A 23,650-nucleotide genomic window follows, 5' to 3' on the forward strand; every position below is an offset into this window, starting at 1 on the left:
CCATTTAAAAAAGTGGACTTGACCTTGACGTAGCTTCAGTGCCTCCACCGAAAAAATAATAGGATGTCGGCCTTTTCAAACAATATAACTTTCGTATGAAACTTTTTTCAGTATCACCAACAGTTTGAGTGCTATTGCTCTGTCACACTTTAAATGCCCCACCCTGTATATGTATGAGCCTTATATGAGTACTGCGAGATCAATGGACTGCATTTAAATGTGGATAACACTAAAATAGTACTCTTCCGGAAAGAAGGGCATGGACACGGAAGAAAGAATGAGAAATTTCAGTTGGTTGATAGGTTTATAGAATTTTTGGCCGTTTTCAGACAAGTAATGAAACGAATTATAAAGGTAATTGGGATGAGAGAAGAAAGCTAAACATCTTTCAAACCCATCGTAAAGTTACTTACTCGTGGAAATAAGCCTCGCGGTTTTTTTCAAAACTTAGGTAGGAGAAGGTTAACTAATTGGTTACTGAGGATGTATTTCACCCCAAAAAATTTTTCTCGTAGCGCCCCTTAATTGTTGTAATTTTGACTAGGAAAATTGAGAGAGCTTTTTTCTCGATCCTTGAACAATACCTAGATATTTCTTTTTATATTCTTGGAATTCATTGTTGAACCAGGATATCACTTTTTTGGAGCTGGGGTGATTTCTCCCCGTCTAACCGTTATGCGATTCTAATGATGCGTAACCAATTACAGTTAAAGTTGGCAAAAGGAAGGAAGTTCTTTTAATTTTAATAATAATTCGACTGGGTCATACCGATGAAAAATATATTCTTTGCGCCGATAGGTAGTTTGGATTTAAGGGAAAATGTAACTCAAGAAAGTTTGGTTGGTAATGAACAGGCATTATTAAATAAGTATGCAAAATACCTTCTTCGGCTTGATGAAGAAAAAGGAATACTCACTTCCTCGCTTATTTTTTATGGCCACTTGAACTTGAGTGATCAGGTCCAGAATTATTTGAAGTTACCTGTATCGGATCAAGCTAATACATAGATGTATAGGCACATGGTCACGGGCTATCTCCTCTTATTCATTGTATACGCAGGCTGTTGCCAAGCTTATAATACCATTTATATTTAGATTTAGACGATACACGTTCGGAGTCAGACTGAGCAGTACAACTTGTTCGTTTTTATACATCTGTACTTATATGTATCGTTCTAATCCACACGTCATAATTATTGGTTCATGCCACTCGTCTACCTCGAAAGGGGTAAGTTCACTTTGATATATCTTCTGTACAATTTGGATTATTTTTGACAGCTGTTTCTTCTGTTTCATTACAATTAGCGTTCCGCTTGTTTCACTCACTTCGCCTCCGGGCATTTTTTTGGGCAAATTAGGCATTTTGGGGATGAGGATTTTTGTACCGCACTCCGCTTTCTAATGTTGTCCCACGAAGCAGAACAATTATCGTAACTAACATCTTGCTAGATGTTTTAACGATATTGTCGTATAATATTGTATATTCAATCTATGAAGCACCTGTTATTTATTGTAATCCTTTTCGATGTATATTAAGGCCATGTAAATTATCACTAACTAATTTTTATGGAGTTGTAAGATAAATTGTACTGATGTAAATCTTATCATGTCGGCTATTCTTTGTTAATGGTTTCTTATTGTTGTTCTTTCGTCTTTATACAATTTTAAAGACACTCCTTCTTTATTTTCCAAATTATGTACTGAACTATTCCGCAACATCATTATTCCAATGGTCTATAATAATTTAATATTAATGTACTATTTGTGCATATATGAATATCTTGATCCTAAGGAAGTGATAAATCTTACTCATTCGCATCTTCTATTGATTATTCCAGCCCGGAGAGCTCTTGTCTATAATAAATTCTGCATTGTTTCACTCAATCGTGTATATAACTATCATTATAGAATATAACCTGTCGCAATAAACAAATAAATATTACACACCTTTACCGCTCAAGATTCTAAAAGTACGATGTTAAATTCGGCTCTCAAGTGTGCACAATACTAGAGTTATATTACACTCAATGTACTACAAAATTGTGGATGGTAAATATTGTAATTATTGCAACGAGTTAAATGATTTAGGGCACCTGCTTATGTTGTATACAAAGGTAGAGGGCAAGTACATTGAACTTGAACTACTGATTATATATATAATTTCTTCGATTTTTTTGCCATTTTTGAGCGGCCCTACAATTAGGTTATCAAAAAACTTATTAAACCGATTTTTCATGTACTCAAGTGTTTCAAGCGAAATAATAGTCAATAAGAAATATTTGTAACAATAATAGCATGGAATCCTTTGTAATTCAATTGAAGTGATACAATAAAATTATATTCGAAGTATGAATAATTTCTCGCATTAATTCTTCAATTTTTTATGTTTCCGTTTAAATTGCAATAACGTTATTGTCGTTTCAAATAAATCGATTATCTCTTAATGATCACTATAAACCACGATTTATGCGGGAAAATCATCCTTCTTTCGCTCATCACAGAATGGCAATATTCAAAATTATTTATCAATTTATTATGCATAAAGTTACATACGCAAGCTCAGTTAGGTTTGACGTCTGAGATTGGTATTCTTGTGTTTAGATTGATGTTAACTTTTGAAGTATCAGGGTTCATTTCCGGCTCGTCATAGTCTTCTGGAATAGGATGTGGTACTACACCAGTAATATTTTTTTCCTTCTGTTGTACTTCTTTAAACGAAGCTTTAATATTATCCAGTGCTGTTTCAAGTGCGATTTTGATTTCACCGAATTCGTCGGACACCATACCGATGCGGTTCATTAAAACGTTCAAATTTTCGTGAACTTGATACGTACGTTTCGACATATCTGCCACCTGTAAAAGAAGAATTAAATACAACTTCGCAATATTTTATTTACAAAACTATTTCAGAATTTTTATAAAAATGATCTATTTGAAAAACTGCAGATTATTGGTGCACAGATGAGGTACTATTTATATCGTGAGTGATATGTTTTTGAAAACAGAATTAACGGCGGGGGGGGGGGGGGTTGTTTCTTTAGTTTTCACTAATCTCTGTGAAAAGGGACCATTTCGAAGCAGCGTGATAAATTCGTAAAATATGTATACTAATGCAGACGATATTTTTTTTGGGCTTGTGATTGGTTAAACTTTGAATCATTTACTGTATGTTTTATTCTTAACTGGAGCTCACTATGAATGCGTCGAATAAATAGGGTTTCCCATATGGATCCCATGCTATTTTTTGAGACGTACCTTTTGGGTCTATATAGCAAAGTTAAATATAAATTTCATTTCGTGTTATAAAGCAAAGAAAATCTACGGACGGTATCTCAATAGTTTTCTGAGATGCAAGATGCGGCTGCACCTCGGAATTCTTTTGCAGAACAACAAAACTTTTGTAGATACTAATTGTAAATGGATCTTTTCATTATACTGAATTTTATTTAAATACACAGATTGATATCGGAAAAAGGCTCCTGAGCTAAAAAAGCACCTTGAAAGTTGACAATCAAATCTCTACTTTTTGCCATGTCCTGAATATCTCGGAAAATTATACAACTCATGTAAGAACTGAGATTCGAGGAATTTTTTAAAAAATTTTATTTTTTTCGATGCGTAAAATCAGCAGTGATGCATGTGCAAATTTCGTGACCTCGATTGTTTCCCGGTGCGGTTTTACAGTACCATGAAAATCCTTTAATTTAATTCGTGTCACAGATCGTGATGAGGCTAACATTTCACCAGGCTTGCACGAATGATTCGGAAATATTTGCTTAAAAGTAAAAGCTGGTGATAATAATCGCGCCAAAACATTAAATTTAAATCGATGATGTATACATATGAACACGGATTCTGAAACTGCTAATTTTTTCCTTATTCAGCGTTTGAACTTTTGTAATTCGAATAGTGGTAAAATCGATAATTATGAATATAAAGTTGGAGTTGAAAATTTATAGAGTTATAGAAAATAATAAAGCTGTAAATACACGCAAACCCAGTTTTTCTAATAATTTTGAAAAATTGGGAAGAATTTTCAACTCGGAACTGACGAGGAAAAAGGATCATATCATATGTTTTCGATCCCACTTTAATTCCGTGAAATCATATATGGTTACAAGATCAAGATTTAACTCTCAGACAAGGAAATATCAGTTCCACGTTCAGCCGACGTTGGCTTAACAACTGGGCCAGCATGGTGTTATCATTGGCAATGCTGGGCCAACGTTAACAATTTGAATTACTCGACATTTGGATGCAACCGTTGAGCCAATTATGGTTTAACGAAAACATTCGCTGGCTCATAGTTGCAAGGATGGTGATAATTGACGGTTGGGTGAAACTAGTGGGCCAACGTAAGCCCGATTATGAAGCGTTGGCACTGCACGCTGGGGATAGAATACGGTTATGGTTGTTTTGTCATCACACGACGGCTGCCAAAACCCATGGGTTAAGAAGACGGACGACGAATTGTGCTGGTTAAAGTTTTGGTTTTGTTTCTCAATTACATTGAAGAAATTACAAACCTGCGTTTCTATTCCGTCTATGGTCGAAGTTGTATCATTGACGTACACTTCGTTCTTCTGATGAAGTTTCTCTAGTATTGCAGCATTTTGAGACATCGTTTGATACATCGCATGTATTTCTCTCCAAACCTGGAATTATTATATATGTCATTAAATTTATTGAGGCTGGCTAGTTATAAAGACATGTTTCCAAAAACGTTATACTTCAAATCGAAAGATATGTTACGAGAAAAACTTACCGTAAGAATTTCATTTTCGACTTTAGTTGTCAAGTTTGCCAGAGCCTTACTTTGATTTCCGATGATATTGTTTGAAACTGCGCTAATTTTCTCGTCAAAGTTATCATTAAATACTGTATTTTGGTCTTTGATCAATGTCTTAACACCCGTAATAATCTGGTGGATTCCAATTTCCACCTTCGTTCCTGTATCTATCACGTTGTCTACCGTAGACTCCATCACGGCTTGACCCTGAGTAAGGAGTGCTAATTCCTTATTCACACTCTCTGAATTCATGGCGAAATCTGACCTGTCGTAAGTAAAGAGTAATAAATATGATTTTACAAATCTTTTGCCAGATACATTCGACTTTGAGACTGCAATACGTAACATTACCAATTGTCGAACCTTGGGTTGTACACAACTCACAATTATTTCGTGTAATCGATGTTATAGCAATCATTACTAAGAGTTGCAAGAAAATATTCTCCGGCGAATTATCCTGGCGTAAAATGAACAATATTCGCATATTTGTGTTTAGCATCGTATATAAAAATACGACATTTAAGATTTTTTTGTACAAATGACACGTACAAGGTCTTGTTAATAACCAAAATAAGTGATACCAAATTCAAGTAGTTACTAAACTGACCATAGCCAAATACGATTCAAACATAACCAATATGTGAAAAGTCTCTGCTATGAAATCGAAAAATGACGTCAAACGATCTGTGATCATTTATTCCCTCTGCAAATAGCACTCAATTGAATTTTTTCCATGCCACAACTAGCGTGGACTATTACTCAGAACTTATTTGTGATTTTATTGTTTCATATCCGCCACGTTTGAATCGTATTTCGTGGTAGTTAGTTTTCACCGGCCATGTAAAATTAAAGTAACTTATTTTCACAATTATCGAAACCTTATACGCATCATTCACGCCGAACAGTCGCAGATAGCGGAATTATACAGGTAATGCTCATGTACGAAAACATCCACAAATTACTCATCTTACGGTACAATAACGCCAACCAATATAATAAAAGGTCAGTTGTACAAAATTATTGTGAGATGAAAGAGATACGAGTTTCGGCAACCCAAGAGTTTTGCTCATGATGAGAACCATGGTACGTAACTGATTGTGAGTTTGGGCAAAACTTTATAAGCCCATACTCTGAGAGCGCATAATTTACTCTTAAAAATAGAGTGACCAATTTTCCGACATTCCTGAAATTACGGGATGGAACGACTGACAGTCGTGTACAGTTAGGTCCCTCACCAAAAGTATTTTTTCAAATTTTCAGAACCAATTGAGGAGGAAGGGGTGGGCAGCTAGCCCAACATCCTTCGATCAGGATATGAGAGGTGGCAAAGGGTGTAAATCTCCATCCGGCAGGAACCGGGCTTCCTTGATTTCGCGATTTTAACGACTTCCCCGCTGCAATTTATTAAAGGGAGGAAAATTAAGTTTTTTCGAAATGGAGATGACGATGGTTGCCTTAGATTTTTACAGATAACGGAACAGTTGCATTTATTTTTATATTTTGCAAATTGTCTTTACTATCATGTGAATTGCATTAATTGTTATTTCATGTTGTATTATATGGAGTGTTGAAGTTTTAGAAAACGTTAATAGTATGACCTTTATAAACGATTTTGGCAATTGAAATTAAGAGCTGTTGTTTCTTGGGCGTTTGTTAGCAAACTATTTTGTCTTCCAGTACTACGGGTTTATGTCTAGGGGGACAGGCTGCTTGGTGTGGGTACTTCCACTCTCTAGCTTGAGAAGGCATGCTGCGTCGGTTTCAAGTGATTTTTACGGAAAATTACCATAGATTTTGAGTTTTGTGATGCAACAATTTCTTTGTGGGATACTATGGATGTACAATACATTGAATAACATCTTCCATCTTGCGGTAGGCATTGCTTTCATTCTCCAACGAACAATAAGTTCAAACACTTAAAACCTTGGACCTTGGTTAAGTACTTACAATTAGTATCTGAAAGGCATACAAATCTCACGATAATTGATCAGTATGGTGTGTTAAAATGTAAAGTTTCACAGAATTGAGGATCGTTCACGCTCTAAGATTTGGCGTTGTCAACGCGGTTTCGCAAACAAACTCTGAGCTTAGAGGATAGCAAACAAATTAGATTTTTGAGTATTAGAAAGCAGGGATATTCCTTACTGTAAGGGATGAGCAACTACCAATAAATCGTTGGTGGTAGTCTGAGGCATTTTTGATTCCTACTGCATAGATGGGAAGTCATACTTGTAACAAGAATGCGTATCAAAAATCCGGAAGTAAATGCAGTCTCTACTAGCTCACGAAGTCACAATTTACAACGAGATTCCAAATAATTCAAAAAACGGGTCGATACAAGCGAAATACCGAACGCAACTATAACAACATTAAAGTAGTATGCGGTTCGTATTATGCAGTCTAACCGAAAAATACTTATACAAAGTTATTTCTACAACCATTAAATAGAACTAAGTATCTTGTAAGCTAGGATACTAAAAATCAAATCTTTAATTGATTAGAATAAATGTAATAAACTATAATCAGGGAGAAACAGTTTGTCCGTTCGGTTTCGTCACACCCTGCGTCCCAGAAAGTGATGTAATGCCGAAAAGAAATTCGTACCCAAGAACATCGGGATGGTAGCTAACCCTCCAACAGCCACGTAGTTTTTTACTCACGTTGCCGGCCAACGTGGGCGATTTTGTCCTGGGCCCTCTTTTCCTCAGTTAGGGCTTTTCAAAAATTTCCCAACAATTCAGGTCATCAGTTTCAGGTGCCTACTTTATATTCCGATCATTTGGTTTACGAAATTTTCAATTAGTTGACTAGTGGAAATTGTTACACATGAAAAATTTCCGAGACACTGATAAGTAGAAAGTCACGGCGGACAAGGAAAAAAAAGCTGGTCAATCTTCAAATTGAAGATCAACTTGAACTTGAACAAAGTTGAGAGTGAGACTTTATCCCTGATGTTGAGTCTTATTCTAGTCCAGTCATTCACGAGTCGAGGGGGGGGGGGTAGTCTAAATCCAGATTTTCGAGAATCCACTCTTCGTCGTTCGGTCACCATACCGAACTTGAGGGTGAATTTTCTTATTTATTACATTAGTCGTTTATTTTCAACTTCGCAGTAAAAATGCCAAAACCAAATCTGAAGTACATATTATTTTCTACAACTTTAGACACTACTATTTTTTTTCTGTGATCGATAATTTTTTGGTTTGACCTGAAGGGAAGGAGGGCGGGGGATTTGATTATTGCATTATCTCGTTTGTTGTTGACTTTTACATAAAAATGATATTGGACAAACTTACAGGAAATGAATTTCCTACAATTTTTATTTCTATTACTCTTTCTCCAAGGCCGATATTTTTAGATTTAAACCTGAAAGAGGGGGTCTGAAATTTAATTATTGAAATATCTCATTTGCTTCACCATGTACTTCGATTTTGAAGGTAAAAGGTAAAAAAAAAAAAAAACTCTGCTGAGCAAGTAACTATAATTCGCTACAAAGGCAACCGTGCATAACTCACGAGCCATCACTAACTCATTATAAATCAGATATGGTGTCATTTCGGTGATGTTTGTATCGTAAAAACCATGCAGCTAGAGATGGCTATCTTACTGCAATGGAGACTTCTCAACGGCCAAGATTATCCGAATGCTAATGAACATTTTGGTGGGAATATGAATTCTCACCATAGTTAATCTTGATAGAGATTACTTGACACATTCGGAGTATCACGACAACATTAAGTGATGATACTTCGATTATCATCATATTAAATTTTCATGTTGTGCTAGGCGCGGTTATGTAATTTTCATCAAGATTCGATCCAGTTACTCAAATAAAAACATTTCACATAATACCTACAGTCTTGTTTGTGGAACCCTTGAAGTAAGGAATATTATCAAATTTCTGTAATAAGCATAGTAACTCTTCTTGTCTCACCTTAGGTCTGCAACACTGTTTTTGATTTTTTCTTCACTTTCACAGACTTGATTCCTTAATCCGTCAATTTCATTGGTAAGTGAACCTGCCAACGTATGCTGAGTTCCTTTTACTGCCTCCTTTATTTCGAGATGACGAGCTTCAACCTCAGATACCCTTCAAATAAAACACGAATTATTCTTGGATAACATTTCCTTTGATTCCACTCATGTGCATCGCTTCGCGTATTTACAAGTCTCAAACAATGTCTTTAGCGCTATTATACTACTTCGAGTAGTTCGTAAAGCGAAAAGATTTTATAGTTTTTCTTATTTTGTAATGGGGTAATTCAAAATTGTTAAGTCAGTGATACAAGGTCATCAATACTACCCTCCACGATATTTCAATCTTAGGTTTGAAAAAAGTACACATACTAAATACTTCAGATCGTACGAGCTTCGAAAAAAGTAACTGAAGCCGAAAGATGGCATAGGGGTGAAAACATTTTTTCGAAAAATCAGATCCTTTGAATATAATTTGAAATAGTTAGTAACAATGAAAAGCGTGTGAGCAAATGAATCCGAAACACTCCGAGTAAAGTCGATTTGCTTCATTGTAAGGATCGGAGTTAGGGACTTTCAAAGATAGAAATGCGTGAGCTAAAGTTGTAAATTTAACCCTTGAAAATTTGATAATCATTTGTATAAATGTACAAAAAAATCCAGCACAAACTTCAATCCAGCTGGGCTATAGATTAACCGAATTCGAGTTCGATCTGAGAAATTTTTTTTTGGGTGGAGTCCATTAAGAAATAATACCAAATGGTGATTTGTTAATTTGTTAAGCGCAAGTGGTTCATCGCTTTTGACTGCATATTCAATTAAAATCGTTTTAAACACAGAAAGACTTATCATACAGAGCCAATTACATTACCCACCACTGATTAATACTCAATAGCAGCCTAAAAAAATCATGGTCTTTTTATGTTGTTGCGTTCAAAATCGTAACCTACTACGACGTATAAATCTCGTCATTACTGAGAAATTATGTCGTTCCCAAGCCCGCTACTGTTGAATTTGACAATCCATAAACATGTGCAAGATCAATATCAAAAGACTGCATACTAAACTTCATGAAAATGCATTTAGGATGCCATCCCAAGAGTGAACAAATTCTGAAAAGTGTGTAGCTGCCACTTTATAACCAGATATCACGGGCGATTGAATAGTTGTTGTCACCCCGTCACCGAATACTCAATTTTTCACGAAAATAGCCACCCGATCAATTAGCCACTATACTGATTCCGGACACATCGCTTGTTGTAATTAAAATTAGAAGTCTTCTTAATATTATCACATACATAATGAAAAGGCTAAAAACTATAACCGATGAATTGCGCTTTGAAGTTAAAGATAAATTTTTTGATCGACGTGGCACGTTTTGTAATGAAAAGTCTATAAGATATTTCGTAATCGAGTCTTCAATCTCAAAATATGTCAAGGTGGGGAAATTCTCCTGCAAGTATTAAGTATTGCTGTAAAAATTGTTAAATTACAGATTGAAGGAACGCACGAGCTCTCTTAGAATTTGTAACGTAGAACATTCTTTGTTTATCAAGCTATCGGCAACATAAAATGTAGACAGGGGAAATAGCTGTGGTACATTTTTAAATTACTGTTGACCGTTTAAATTGATTCTTAGCTCGTTTACTCTTGAAATTCTTGAAAAACATCAAATATTTCGAACTAACTGCTACTGCGTACTGCAATAGAATAAAAGGGATAGAAACTATCTTACGTTGGTAAAACTTGGACACGGTTCGCAATGCCTTCCAAATGTTCGGTAACTGTTCCAAGTGTTTCATTCTGCTGTTGCAGAATTAATCCGACGTTAACCATTTGCTCCATAGTTTCGTTTTTGTCCTTTTCGGAGATCTCGTGATCTTTTTCGAGAGATGTTTCGATGTCTGTAATTCTACCGCTTATGTTTTGTACCTGTGTAAAATTCATACAATGGTGAAATTGCCTGATAAAAAGTTCACTGACAGGATCCTGTACTTGCATGATATGTAAAATAATCATTTGTATATTTTTATAATTTTGATGATATCAAAGTCATTTTTTGTTCAAGACAGGATTCAACTGATGTTAGGTCATCAACACACTATCAATCCAATTACCAACTGGAAATTAAATGATTTGGAAGAATCATATAAGTCAAAAAAAACTTTACTTCGTCTATTACGGTCTGTAGTTTCTCATATTGAACAGCAATGTTATCGTCAGTTTTATTGGCCATCCTGCTAACGCCTAATTCAATCCTTGCAACTTGTTCTATTAAATGTTCTTCTGTATCGTTTATCTTGGATATTATATCTAACATCAATGTGGATTCAGGAGTTGTCGATGGTGTAGTTACTTCAGTACGTTCACTTATTTCGGACATTTTAGTTTTCATTTCCTTGAACTGTGTTTCCAGAAATTTCTCCAACTTTTCTACCAAATCCACGGTTTTCTGCAACTGGATTCTTTCTCTTTCGTCTTTCTAGATTAGGACAACACAAAGGAGAAAATATTCTTATGAAAACGTATGATAAAATATCTTTTGTCAAGGCTAAATAGTTCTTCAGAATCAAATACATGTACATACTTTAGACTATCCAGTATATTGAAATTTACTTATTTCGTGGCTACTTCGAGTTGAAAATTCAACTGTTATCTCAACCTAATAGTATTTTATTTGTAAATCCTGACTATTAACATTATATTATTATACACGAATGTGTCTGATGATTGTACTGACTTGAAAATTGGAATGTACACTCAATGTGCATGCGGTTAAATATTCTTTGGGAATATTGTAGTGCATTTTAGGACGAGTTAACATTCCTAACATTGATATAGGGATGCGATTCTCAAAAACATCATTTCACAGCTTTAAGATTGTCTGCAAGATTCGGTAAGCGATGCAGATCATACTCATATTTGCAAACTCAGCGCCTATACAAAGTCATTCAATAGGCGTGAAATTGTGATTTTTCTTTCAGTATTTCGTTACGTTAACGTTAGCAACTACAATCTCGGAATTTGAGAGCCTTCACTGACTAAAACTAATGTCACTATTAGTCCAAACAGCATTGATAGTCTCCAAGGATATAAGCCCGTATGTCTTCTATACTTGTAGAAGTATCTATGTATTCTCTTTTATTTTATCGGTCTCACTTTTTAGAGTTTTACTAAGATAGCGCAATAGATGATTTCATGTCAATTTGAATACGATCATCAATCCGTTGAAATTTACTCTTCAGTTTACTATAGACGGAAATGGATAATTTTACGATGATATTATTATTATTATCTCAATGTACTGCCGTTATTATATAATAGATAGAGTTTAAATAACTTTTCAACGTATTTTCAGAAAAAAACATCACAGTTTCCCACCCTCCCCATCACTGATATTATACATAACCATCCTTCTACTCCCCCCCCCCCTGACGGCTCTCTGGGTCAGTGATTTCTAACTACAATACTGTCTGTTCATGCGATGGAATATGTGCCACACTTCATAGCAGCGAGGTCAACGAACGGAACGTGTTCATATAACGATGACTTCTATGAAAGAAAAATGATTCGTTGGTAAACTTGAAGACCATATGGAGTTTCATTTAATTATAATCTTTGACAGACTTACTAAATTTTTGATATTCAGCTTCAATAGCTTACGAATATTGCGATTCCACTTTCAGAAATCTATTTACATTCCGAACACTTTACCTGTACAGTCAGATTTACTACCTATATAAACTAGATCGTGTTGACATTTAAAGAGAAGAAATCAATGGTGAAAAAAAGTAAGATTCGGTGACAATACTTTGATCTACAATATATAAATATGGGTCTATTGGATGAAATCGGGCTCAACATATTTTCCGACACCGGTATAAGTATAAACGTGACTATTATATCAACTAAAAGTAAATTAGGGTTCATGGCTGATATTTGCATTTATTTAGGCTATATAATGTTGGGAGAGTAAACAAAAGGCTACCTTTCTTGACGATAATATTTTATTCAATAGGCCTTGAGTGCCGACTTATTATGAGTGCAGGGAATTTCAAACAGTTTCGTCCAGCGTTGAACGGTCACTATTCAACAGTTTTCTCAATTTCAGTACACAATATAAGTACTTTTAAACAGAATCATAAGTCTTTTTCTATGTATATTTCCCACCGTTTCGAAGTTAAAAATCATTAGACTTAAGATTTTCTGAGCAAATGTCGAATAGATGTGTAAAAATTACATAAAATTCTACACCGAATGACAAACATTATAAAACCGTACAGGAAGTGGTTTCTTTGTTGGTTTGGATATAAATTATTTAATACTGCTACAACTCAATTACTGTTCTAGATTTTTGGGGGCCAGTTTGTAAACAAATCTGAAGAAAATTACATCAAATTCTACACAATATGGCTATAATTTCGAAGAGTAAAGAAACATCTTTTGCACGCATAGTCACCAAATATTTTCAATTTCTCCTACAATATTCTGTAATTCTTTTTCAGATTTGTCAGAGCTTCGGAAAAATCTCGAACAATAAATTGATTGGTAAACGTGATGAATAATTTATAAATTCTCGACGAATTACGAACTTTTAGCAGGCTTAAAAATTTTGCAATTTTGCATAGAATTTTCTGCAGTTCTTACAGCTTATAATAAATGACCATAAGATTAGAAGTTTGACAGCTTTTGGCTTTGGAACGGTGAGGGATATCGAAAATAAAATTACGGGTGGTCGTATTTGAGAGGACTACACTATACGCTGAGGTCGTAACAAAATCAGGAATAGTGACCGCCAGATGCCAGGTGAAACCGTACAGAATTTCTCAGGGAGAACCACCTCTTACTTACCTGCGAAATGAGCTGCTCAATTCCAGATATCCGATCCTCGATTTTCGTGAAATGTGTCGTGATCGTGTCAAGAACGGACGCTTTTTGAACTAAAGTTCCCACAGCCTCGTTCATATGTTCTGTTGCTTGACGGTCACGAAGTTCATGTCGTTCTAATTTCTGACTATTTATCCGCATTGCGTGTGCTAATTTGAGTATAGCATCTTTAATCACGCTATCGGGGCTAAAAAAAAGTAATTAATTTTTGATTCCGTCGGAATATAATTGCGACAATTGTCTCCGATTCTGGAAAATATTGTTGATTACAATACTGTAACTAAGTGCAATGACTTTCGACCAGCTAAAAATATCAATTACGTTCTACCGATAAAAGCTGTTCAGTTATTAAATTGCAACTGAACATCGAAGTGTTAATCAGAAAAACTACGATCAATATAAGTACAAATACCACCATATGATATGATCTGCTATATAAATAAATTGTTTGCGTATTTAAAACTGATTGCATGAAACACTTCAAAATGGACACGAAACTAGGCTTATTGAGAAAAATATTCCATATTCGTATCAGGTAAGATACTTTTTGGTAATTACTATTGAAACTGTACGTACCATACTTCTTTCGCAATTGCAGCGTTGACGTAAAGGCATAGCACCATCACCCCTGCTACCGAAACCCGCATCTTCATTTGCGTACTTCAGTCAAGATGAAGTCTAAAAGCGAAACTGAATGTAATAATTCCATTATGATTACCGTTTCAGTAAATTCACCGGGAGATATCAATCTATTTATTGCAGTATTTCACTGATATCTTTAGAACTTAAAAGCAGACTGTCGTATTATGATGGATTTGTTTACATACAAGCTTCGCGCCACGGCTGCGATTCCTGGTAATACCTACATTGAAATGTTATCACATGTCATAATCATTGAACACGCGCGAATATTACTAAAATTGTGTCGGTCTTGACATTTCCTCTCTGCGTTTCGCAGGTTCAAGATTACTGCAAGTTACGTACGTTCATCTATATCAACGGCATTGGAAAATGTCCTCATGACGTCAGAGCCTCGTTGTCGGTGCTATTTAATCACCTGATAGCCTAAGTTTTCAATTTTAATGACGGCAAATTGAAACTCTCGAGGTTTCAAATTACTCATGTGACAGAAATTAAAGAAACGCAATCAATAATATACCTGTTCTACTATCCGTGCGCGAAAAAACACCGTCAATGTTTAGCTGTCACCTGGGCTATATTGGTTTGACTTTTTCCATCAGATTACGCAGTGCACAGTGACAATCCCAATATTCGGATAGTTATGACATGCAATGATCAAAGTTTTGTTCATTACTACAAAACACAATCAGCGTACACGTTTCAATGTTTGCACAAGAGTGAGCGTAAATTTTTGATCGAATCCGCGCAAAGATCACGCACATAAATTAAATATTGCTAATTCACTGCAAAACTTTTCATATTTATCACGACAATTTTGATACGTCGTGATATGGTGCACAACTATGGGGTACTCGCTAATTAATATCAGATACTGAAAATAAATGCCGCCACATCCATACTACAACTGGTAATATGTTTTGACGTAGTTATTTTGCATGTGGTGCTATCTGGGTTGTGTTTAGATAAGAGTAGACTCGGTCACTAGAAATGACCTTTAGAGTGCGGCTGGAGCATTATCATTTTCTTGGAAATTCCACTACAAACACTTTTATTTCAGTGCTATAGAATCAGAAAACACCGTATACGTACGCATAGAAAAGATAATGGTACATTTTTTTGTATGTGCTAAAAGTTTGAAAGTACTTCGCGACTAACCTTCTGACGGGTATTTACGTAACGGAGACCGGGGAAAAATCATCCTCCTAAAGAAAAATCAACTAGATTGATAAAATACGGTGACATCTAATGCCAATTCCACCACCTTTTGGCTATAATTTTTAATTTTCAGAGACTTTATAAGATGCTACTATTGCTGTAATTAGCAAAACAGCGCTCCGATGCAAAATGATCGTTTACCTCGTGTCACGGGGCAAAATAGTCACCACGAGATGTTTATTTTTTCATGTCGTGATATTCATACATATTCACGTTTCGAAATAAATTATCCATTGCCGGCAGCTTTTATTACAGCGCAGGGGTTTTATTTTGTGAAGACATGGGTTTTTACCGTAACGTTTCATTTGTTACAAGCATGTTTTGTACCACTTCGATTGTTGGTTCGCGTAATCGACGGTTTTGGAATGTAAGCTCTGTACAATCGGAATTGAGGGGTTAGGCCACTGTAGAAATATCGAAAAATTGTTTTTCATTAAATTTTTTTAAAAAATGCTTTGATACCTTAAAAATGACATACTCAAATGATTAAGGTGGGAAAAATATGAAAGGAATCGTAGATGCTAAGCCGTATGAGAATTTTACAGTGCTCAAGAAAGAATACCTTGACCATGTGCAAAAAAGGATGAGGACCCGATTGCGTACTTTAAAAAAAAAAGTGAAAGGCCTTGGCGGAAAGGAAAGTTAACCGGAAGGCTAATGGTTTGTTTAACTATTTATTACGGATTAGCAATCCAAAGAAATACTGAATCATTTTTCCGTACCGAAAACTTTAAACGCGTTTTTCTTGAAACTACATCTTTCAAGTCGTCCGCACTCATAACTCGAGCACAAACAACAAAAGAGAACAAATCTTGACCGATTGTCTTGAAATTCTAACTGTATATTCACAATTACATTCTGCACAGAAGTACCAAAGATTTTCCCGATATATTACATATTTTTTTTTTTTTTATGAACATTTTCTGGACAATTTTTATTTTTGGTACTTTAAACTTATATTTAAAAAATGCGCCGTTTTTTTCAAAAATTCAAACATCAAAAAAAAAACAAAAAAAAAAAAACCTACGCAGTTCTGTAGCTATTATGTGTATAATCGAGAAAAAAATTGTGATTGACTGTAAATTAAAAATTGCAGCTAGAGTTGGCAGCCGAACCCGCGCCTTTGAAAAAGAAGGCTTCGTCGAAGAAAAGTTTTGCAGCCGCCATGTTCACTTATACTACTTTGAAAAAAATTATTTATCCAGTTTACGATATGCACAATGAAGGACCCTTTTCAGAAATTTGATTTGTTCGATTGTCCCGCTGAAAAAAATTCCCAAAATATGCTTACTTTTTCCCCCGCTATAGTGGCCTTACCCCTTAATGGCGGTACGGGTATTGTAAGCCCATCCCGAAAACGTACTGATTAAGAACCCAATGGTGAACGGTCACCGGTGATGTTTCATTTGAGTTACCTATGTTCGTTTTTGCCCGGCCCATGAATAACCATTTTGCTCCAAACGCAAAGTATAATTCAACCCCACGTACTGTGCCATCATCGACACGAAAAATGTATGCACACAATGTGACCCATATGTATACTCATCTATACATATAATACGGTTATTGTTCGGATCCTGATAAGGGAAAGATTTGCGTGACACAAATAATAGAACACTTGCATTACAAGAGTATGCGATTGAAGTAAGCCCAGTTATCTCTCATCTGCAGTAACACGCACGGCTGCTTTGTTGTACTTACATAATTTATTTACGTTGGTCGCGACACACACACTGTGCATAATTGAAATTATGATCTGATAGCGGATTGGCTTAAACTTTGATATGATCGTTTTGCCCTACGGAATCATTTTGCCTCGTTTTACCCTAGATATTCTTCAAGTTTCAAGTAGAGAGATACTGATTTGCTTTGCATTTTGGTAGATGAAAACTTCTGCGGAAAAATCAGAACATAAAAATTAGGCCCTCGTGGATTTGCCCAACTGCTGAGAATAAGAACAAAATATATTCGATTGTTGTGAATAAAGCTTGCGTTCATACACGCGTACAAGAAGTAGAAAAGTAGATTGAAAATATATTGTTAGAAAGTATTGAAATCGAAAACATGAGAGTTCTATATCAATGATTTATTGGATATAAACAAAAATCGAAAGTATTTAACGAAAAATAATTGAGCCATAATGATAAGAATTTTAAATACAATTTCATTCACAAAAAACCATGTGAACATTTTTTTTAGACAGAAGGACGGTGATCACGTAGAAGTAAGGACACAAAAAATAACAAATCTATATCTAAAGGTTAGATAAAAAAAAAAAAAATTGGGAAATCAATGACATCTACACATTAGACAGATAACCTACAGATTCAAAGAAATTCTGACTTATGAAAATTAAAATTTCATCAGCTGGGTTCAAAATTTAGATTTTTAGCTATAGTTCTCAGACTTTAACGTGATCTAATTTCCAAGAATCGCACACAACGATATCAATTTAGCTGCACTTTGTAGCTCTGTTTATTTTCTATAAGTTCAACCGCCTATCAAAATATCGTCAATGCAACCGTTCGTCTGTAATATCATATAAAATATGAAGAAAAGTCCTCGCCGGTAGCAAGGATTTCGAGAATATACGACATTTATACAAATAATATATTTCATGTGTATTTACAAGCGAACTGTATAAATTTTGCACAATTTCAGTTTTAAAGAACGCTAGTTATTGTTTGCAATTAACAAATTGTTATTAATAAGGTTGTAAACATTTTATCAGTACATAGCATTCAATAAAGCCTTACAAATTCAGACATGGCATCGTTAACTTGAAAAATTTGAAGAAAGAATACATTTATTTTATGCATAATCGCTTTTATTCCAATAAAAATTGTTTAACTCCGAATGAATTCAAGAAATTTATACATTTTTGAATGGTTTTTAGCGCTACACGATGGTACATTTTTGAAAATTGCATTTTAATTGTGTTCTTTTGATTACTTTTAATTGACATATTGTTGCAACATAACATAACCAGTATTCAACGCCATTAATTACAATTATCGCTTAATTCAAATGTTTATGTTATATGCTCCATACCGTGAAGTGGGAGGAAGGGCAATCAAAATTTTTTATGGAAAAATGGTTGATTCAAAACGTGTCCACAGTGTCAGTGACTTCGATGAGGGACTTTATATTATGCACTTGTAAATCGATTGTGTTAAATTTAATAATGGTGAAGTTTTGCGATCATAGACAAACAAAGGGTACATTCGAATGAATAATAAAAATTTCGCGAATAATTAATTCTCAAAAAAATAACACTAAATCATTATGATAAGAAGAAAAATATTGTTTGCAGTTCAATGCAGTTAGTAATTTTTGTAAAGTACAATTACATTATGTTTTGTTTTTTATGAATCCATAGTTCAAGACGAAAAAAAAAATAAGCCTCGACTTTTCCGGCATCTCATTTCGTTTTCTAATAATATTCGTTTGAAGAATTTAAACAGACAATATTCGGAAAATTCATCGCTTAAGAAGATATGAAAATAAAGATTTCCTAAAGAATATTATTTTTTTTTTTAAATGAAGAAAATCGAAAATTTGAACTTCAAAGCACATTCGATTTAAAAAATAATGCCCCATTTACCGAAATAAAGACGGACGTAATGTCGGACTCTTGAAATTATGTCGATCCTACGAATTATACCCGTAGTATTTGTAATTCAAATTCCTATCGCATATTTGCCAGATCGAGTCGAACTTATGTACAATTTATTCTATGCGTTGCAAAACGAATGTTTGGGAATCGATTAACATTCGAAGAGTCTACGGTTAGTCAATTGGGGAAATCATGTAGATACCAGGGTGTGACTGACCAAAAAATTCACAAATGTGTAGTAGAGTGGTCTTTAGAGAGGTAGTTTTTGAATTGCGACTGTCCCACCTCTTAAATCTGCTCCAAATGATTCAAAAGTAATTCCCTAATGTTTTTAGATCTTGACCTCAACTCTAGCTGCTCCACCCAACAGGATGGATTTCCGCATTTCAAATACACGATCTTATTGAACATTATTGCTTCTTTGATAAAATATACCCTGAAAATGTGTCCGAAACACGTGTGTTTTACATGGGGAAATCCATCCGATTGGCGGGAAGGGTTAGCGTTGAGATAAACCTGTGAAAAAATTAGAGAGTCATTTTCTAATTATTTGGAGCTAATTTGGGGGGTAGGACAGTCGAAATTCAAAAATGACCTTTTCAAGGACACCCTAATGTGTAGCCGTGAATTTTAAAATGAAATTGTAAAACCATTCATTTTGACTGGTTTGGCAGTTCTAATGTTAACAAATCTTACTGAAATTTGCGCATTGCTTTACTTGTGCCCCGAAAGTAAGGTCGAAGACGGAAAGAGAGTCCGTGAGTTTACGTTTCATAATTTAACTCTCCGAAATAGGAAAACAAAATTTCAATACATTAATCATTTTCAAGTTCTGATAAGAAAGCCACGCACCTTACTGGCGAGTCATAATATACTAGACATTAAAATGTACGATCGATTTCGATATTTTAGTGAAATTTGCGAATCGAGAATTGGCGAATTACCCAACAAAGCAGGTATAATTTTTTCATACCCTTACGCGAGTTCCATTGCAGACAACATTTTTGGATGTATGTCTTTGTACTGAAATAATTTTTTCACGCTAGATTTTATTTTTAAGACATTCTGTTTTATGAAATTTGATCTACGTGGTATTTTGCATACACACGGTTTAAATTGCGCATACCATGATCACAATACATTATATATACATATTATACATTATATGTAGCAAAACTTTTGATTTCGGAAGTATTGTGAATATTTAAATTATTGAAAAACCCATGTACATATAAAAAAAATCAGCATCTGTTAAACATGCTAGAATGCAATAATAATTTATCTGAAGTACGAGTATATTTAAAATTACACTGTACAGGTACTTTCCATCGGAAAAAAGGGTTTACGTATGATATGTAGAATCGAGCAGATTGAAAAAAATACAACTAACAGCGCAACTTGCAAACAATCGTCAAAGATTACAGTCGATAAACTTTGAAAAAATATGTATAAACAACCATTGCCTTTTCTACCAGTTATGTAAGAAATTAACAAGATCAGAGTCTATCTATTTTTCATCTGTCGTAGCTTGCGTAATTGATGCCGACTTTTTATGGAGTTATTCTTCTTTGTCAAGCGGCACAGTAGCATTAAACGTCAAGTACATTCCACCGTATTCCGTGACGGAACATATTTTTGATGTGTTCCCGAAGACTCTCGTGGGAAACGGGACGAAATATTTTTTACGTTTCGGATGATTTAACCATTCATATACCTTAAAAAATTATAATTATGAACATCGATACAACGTGTTGTCAGATACGTTTAAAAGAATTTATCAAGTTTCAGTCTTCGGTAAATTTTATTTTTAGTATGAATTAATTCAGTAACTGTTGTCACTACTGTTTTGTCAATTCTATGATTTGACGATATTTACACTTGCCTTCTATTTTGGTTATACGGAGTCCAACGTAACAATTATATGACACATGTTTGTACGACCATTGGCGGTAGAATACCAACGGCAGTCAGTCTACTGGGCTTTCCTGTGATAGACGCAAAGGGGGTGAGGAAGATGGTGAACCCAGACCCACCCAAGCGCATTAAGGTGTCACAAAAACTTACCCGGGGTCGACCTTCTTTACTCACTTTTTTGTAAACGGTGCGACTGAAGTTGTGCGATACATTTTTATACAATATAAATTTGAATTATTTATTAACGGCGAATTATCTCGATGCTGATATTATACTAATTAACAGATTATCAGTCATCACAGTTTCTTTTTTTATTAATAAAAGATTTTAACGGAGTAATAACGCCTTTGATTAATAATGACACTATAAATAGCATGTCTACAATGCCAGTTATTAAATTAACGTAGACAGCTGGTGTTTGGAAAAATTATGATTTCGGGAGTAATTCACTTGGTTTAAATAGTTGATATGAAAATGTAAATATTCGAAAATTTATACTTAGTACTGCGAAACACTGGTGAGTACTTACTTTTATATTGTAGTATTCAACTGGAGACTGCGTTCTTCTTAAAACTGAGACGTTACCAGAGCGTCTGCAGGCTTCAGCTCTGCAGGATGAACTGGACGCGGTGCCATTAGATAACCGCTTGTTCGGCTATCTAAAAAATGGTACAGAAAAAAGTGTGTGTGTAGCACCATCTGGTATTCGGTACAAGAAGTCAGGCAACTGTCACTGTTATCACTGATCGTGAGTGTGCTCGTTTATGCATTTCTAGTGGCAGCCTGGGAACTCATTGGTGGTTTCCACTTTATTCTCGAACGCGATTGGCTTGAAACAGCAGACTTATGGTTCTGCACAAAGGAATTTACCCACTGGGTTCATTTGCTTAATCACAATCGGAGATCGGAAGATGCATAGTCTCCACGCGGCGTTTAAAAACACTTCAGGAGTAGAGTACATTTATATTGAATAATTCATTTGTATTTTCGCTTGACTAAAGTTACAATCGGGTGAAAATTCAGGCTTGAGGATAATTCGCTTAGGCTGTGTGTGTGTTAACCCATTCGCTTTTTTGTATACTACAGTGTACGATCTTGATTTTCGTTTTATGCGATTTTCTCGCGACATACTGCACATTAAATTATTGTCAAGTAAATGAAATAAGGGTAAAATTTTTTGACGAATCGATTGCTGCTTCATTTTGTAGAACTATTGTCGCATTGAGAGAAAAACATAAATTTTGAAAATAACTCTCAATTTCTGAAACATGTCCAAAAAATCTCAAAATCGTCCAGAAAGTGTTTCTTTAATGGAATAAAGGCGTTTCGAGTTATTATTTTAGTTTTAAAGTGAACGGGTCAAGGTTCCTCTTATAGAGACGAAACACAATGAAGAAATATTTAGCTTCAAAATTACCCTGTTACAAATGTTGTGAATAATTGTTAGCAATATGCTGATATTTGAACGCATGCGCTCATCGACCCCAATACTGATCGTAAGTTGCGTCTTCAATGTTTGAAGTGATATGCGTTCATGCGTTAGCGGCACGCAGTCACACAAGCAAATGGCAAAGTGTAAGAAACCTCATCGTAGTTATACTATTATGTTGCTTGTCTTCGGTTAGATTTTCAATTCGAATATTACACATTCAATTGATATTTATATTTGTATTGTGTGATAGAAAAATATTTAATTACAAACTACTTTTGTAATGGGCAATTTACAAAAATTCAATTACTAATTAATTACTTCTGTGCTTAATATGTATATTAGGTATTCCATGCCAACTGAGAGGACATTTTCCCTGACCCCCGCCAATTTGCTTCATTATTTTTTATATGATTCTACAACCTAAAACAAGCATTCACCATTTTTTTCAGAATTTTCGTTCCAACCATTCTTTTTAAAAAAATGTTTCAAACCCTTTTATGATCCTAAAAAAGAAAATGCCATTTTTTATTTTTTTACAAAAATTCACATAATTTCTGGGTCCCAAAACAACATCTTGAGCCATATTTCAGAGTGGAGAATTGATTTTTTGTATTTTTTGAATATTTTTTTAGAGCAATAATTTGTCTTATTTTGTATGTATACAAATTATGAATTTGCTTCATTATTTTTTATATGATTCTACAACTTAAAAAAAAGCACTCAGCATTTTCTTCAAATTTTTCGTCCCAACCATTCTTTTTTAAAAAATGTTACAAACATAACATATGTTTTGTATACGTACACTCAGAGAAAATTCTGGTTATCTTTACCATAAAAAATAGTGTGCTCAGGGGACAATACGAATTTATGGTTAATAGAACTTATTATGTTGTTCCGAACTATGAACTTATGGTTACATCTGACAAAAGTTGCATAGTTAACGGTACGATACGAAGACCTGACCATATGTGTATAGTCGGTGAAACTATGTTCGTATGATCTTGTCTAACGAATTATTGTATCAGCATTAACCATATTTAAGTCTAGTTACACTATCTATAAAATTCTAAAAAACTATAATATTGGGTAGCACACACCATTAAATGTGTTGTTCCAATCATAATGTAGATTTATTGGAAAATATTGTATGCCAGTATAACTATAGTAATTGTATTGGCTGA

The 23,650-nt window shown here is 34.6% G+C and overlaps 1 protein-coding gene across 4 annotated transcripts; it reads right to left on the reverse strand.

Moving 5' to 3' along the window:
- Positions 1 to 1,990: 1,990 nt before the first annotated feature.
- On the reverse strand, positions 1,991 to 21,657 carry LOC124300403 (uncharacterized). 4 transcript variants are annotated; one of them, XM_046754484.1, is made up of 9 exons: positions 21,567 to 21,657; positions 14,227 to 14,328; positions 13,615 to 13,837; positions 10,934 to 11,245; positions 10,499 to 10,695; positions 8,723 to 8,878; positions 4,765 to 5,053; positions 4,526 to 4,654; positions 1,991 to 2,852 (listed from the first exon to the last, which is right to left on the reverse strand). In XM_046754484.1, exons 2-9 carry the CDS (start codon positions 14,301 to 14,303, stop codon positions 2,559 to 2,561), a joined length of 1,677 nt encoding a protein of 558 aa, XP_046610440.1. In that variant the 5' UTR covers positions 14,304 to 14,328; positions 21,567 to 21,657; the 3' UTR covers positions 1,991 to 2,558. The 4 variants fall into 4 exon arrangements, with proteins under 4 accessions (XP_046610440.1, XP_046610442.1, XP_046610441.1 ...); XM_046754486.1 differs by lacking the exon at positions 21,567 to 21,657 and adding an exon at positions 14,966 to 15,181; XM_046754485.1 differs by lacking the exon at positions 21,567 to 21,657 and adding an exon at positions 14,810 to 14,828.
- Between the last annotated feature and the right edge of the window lie 1,993 nt (positions 21,658 to 23,650).

The sequence above is a fragment of the Neodiprion virginianus genome, chromosome 3, assembly GCF_021901495.1.
Source record: "Neodiprion virginianus isolate iyNeoVirg1 chromosome 3, iyNeoVirg1.1, whole genome shotgun sequence".
NCBI lineage: Eukaryota > Metazoa > Arthropoda > Insecta > Hymenoptera > Diprionidae > Neodiprion > Neodiprion virginianus.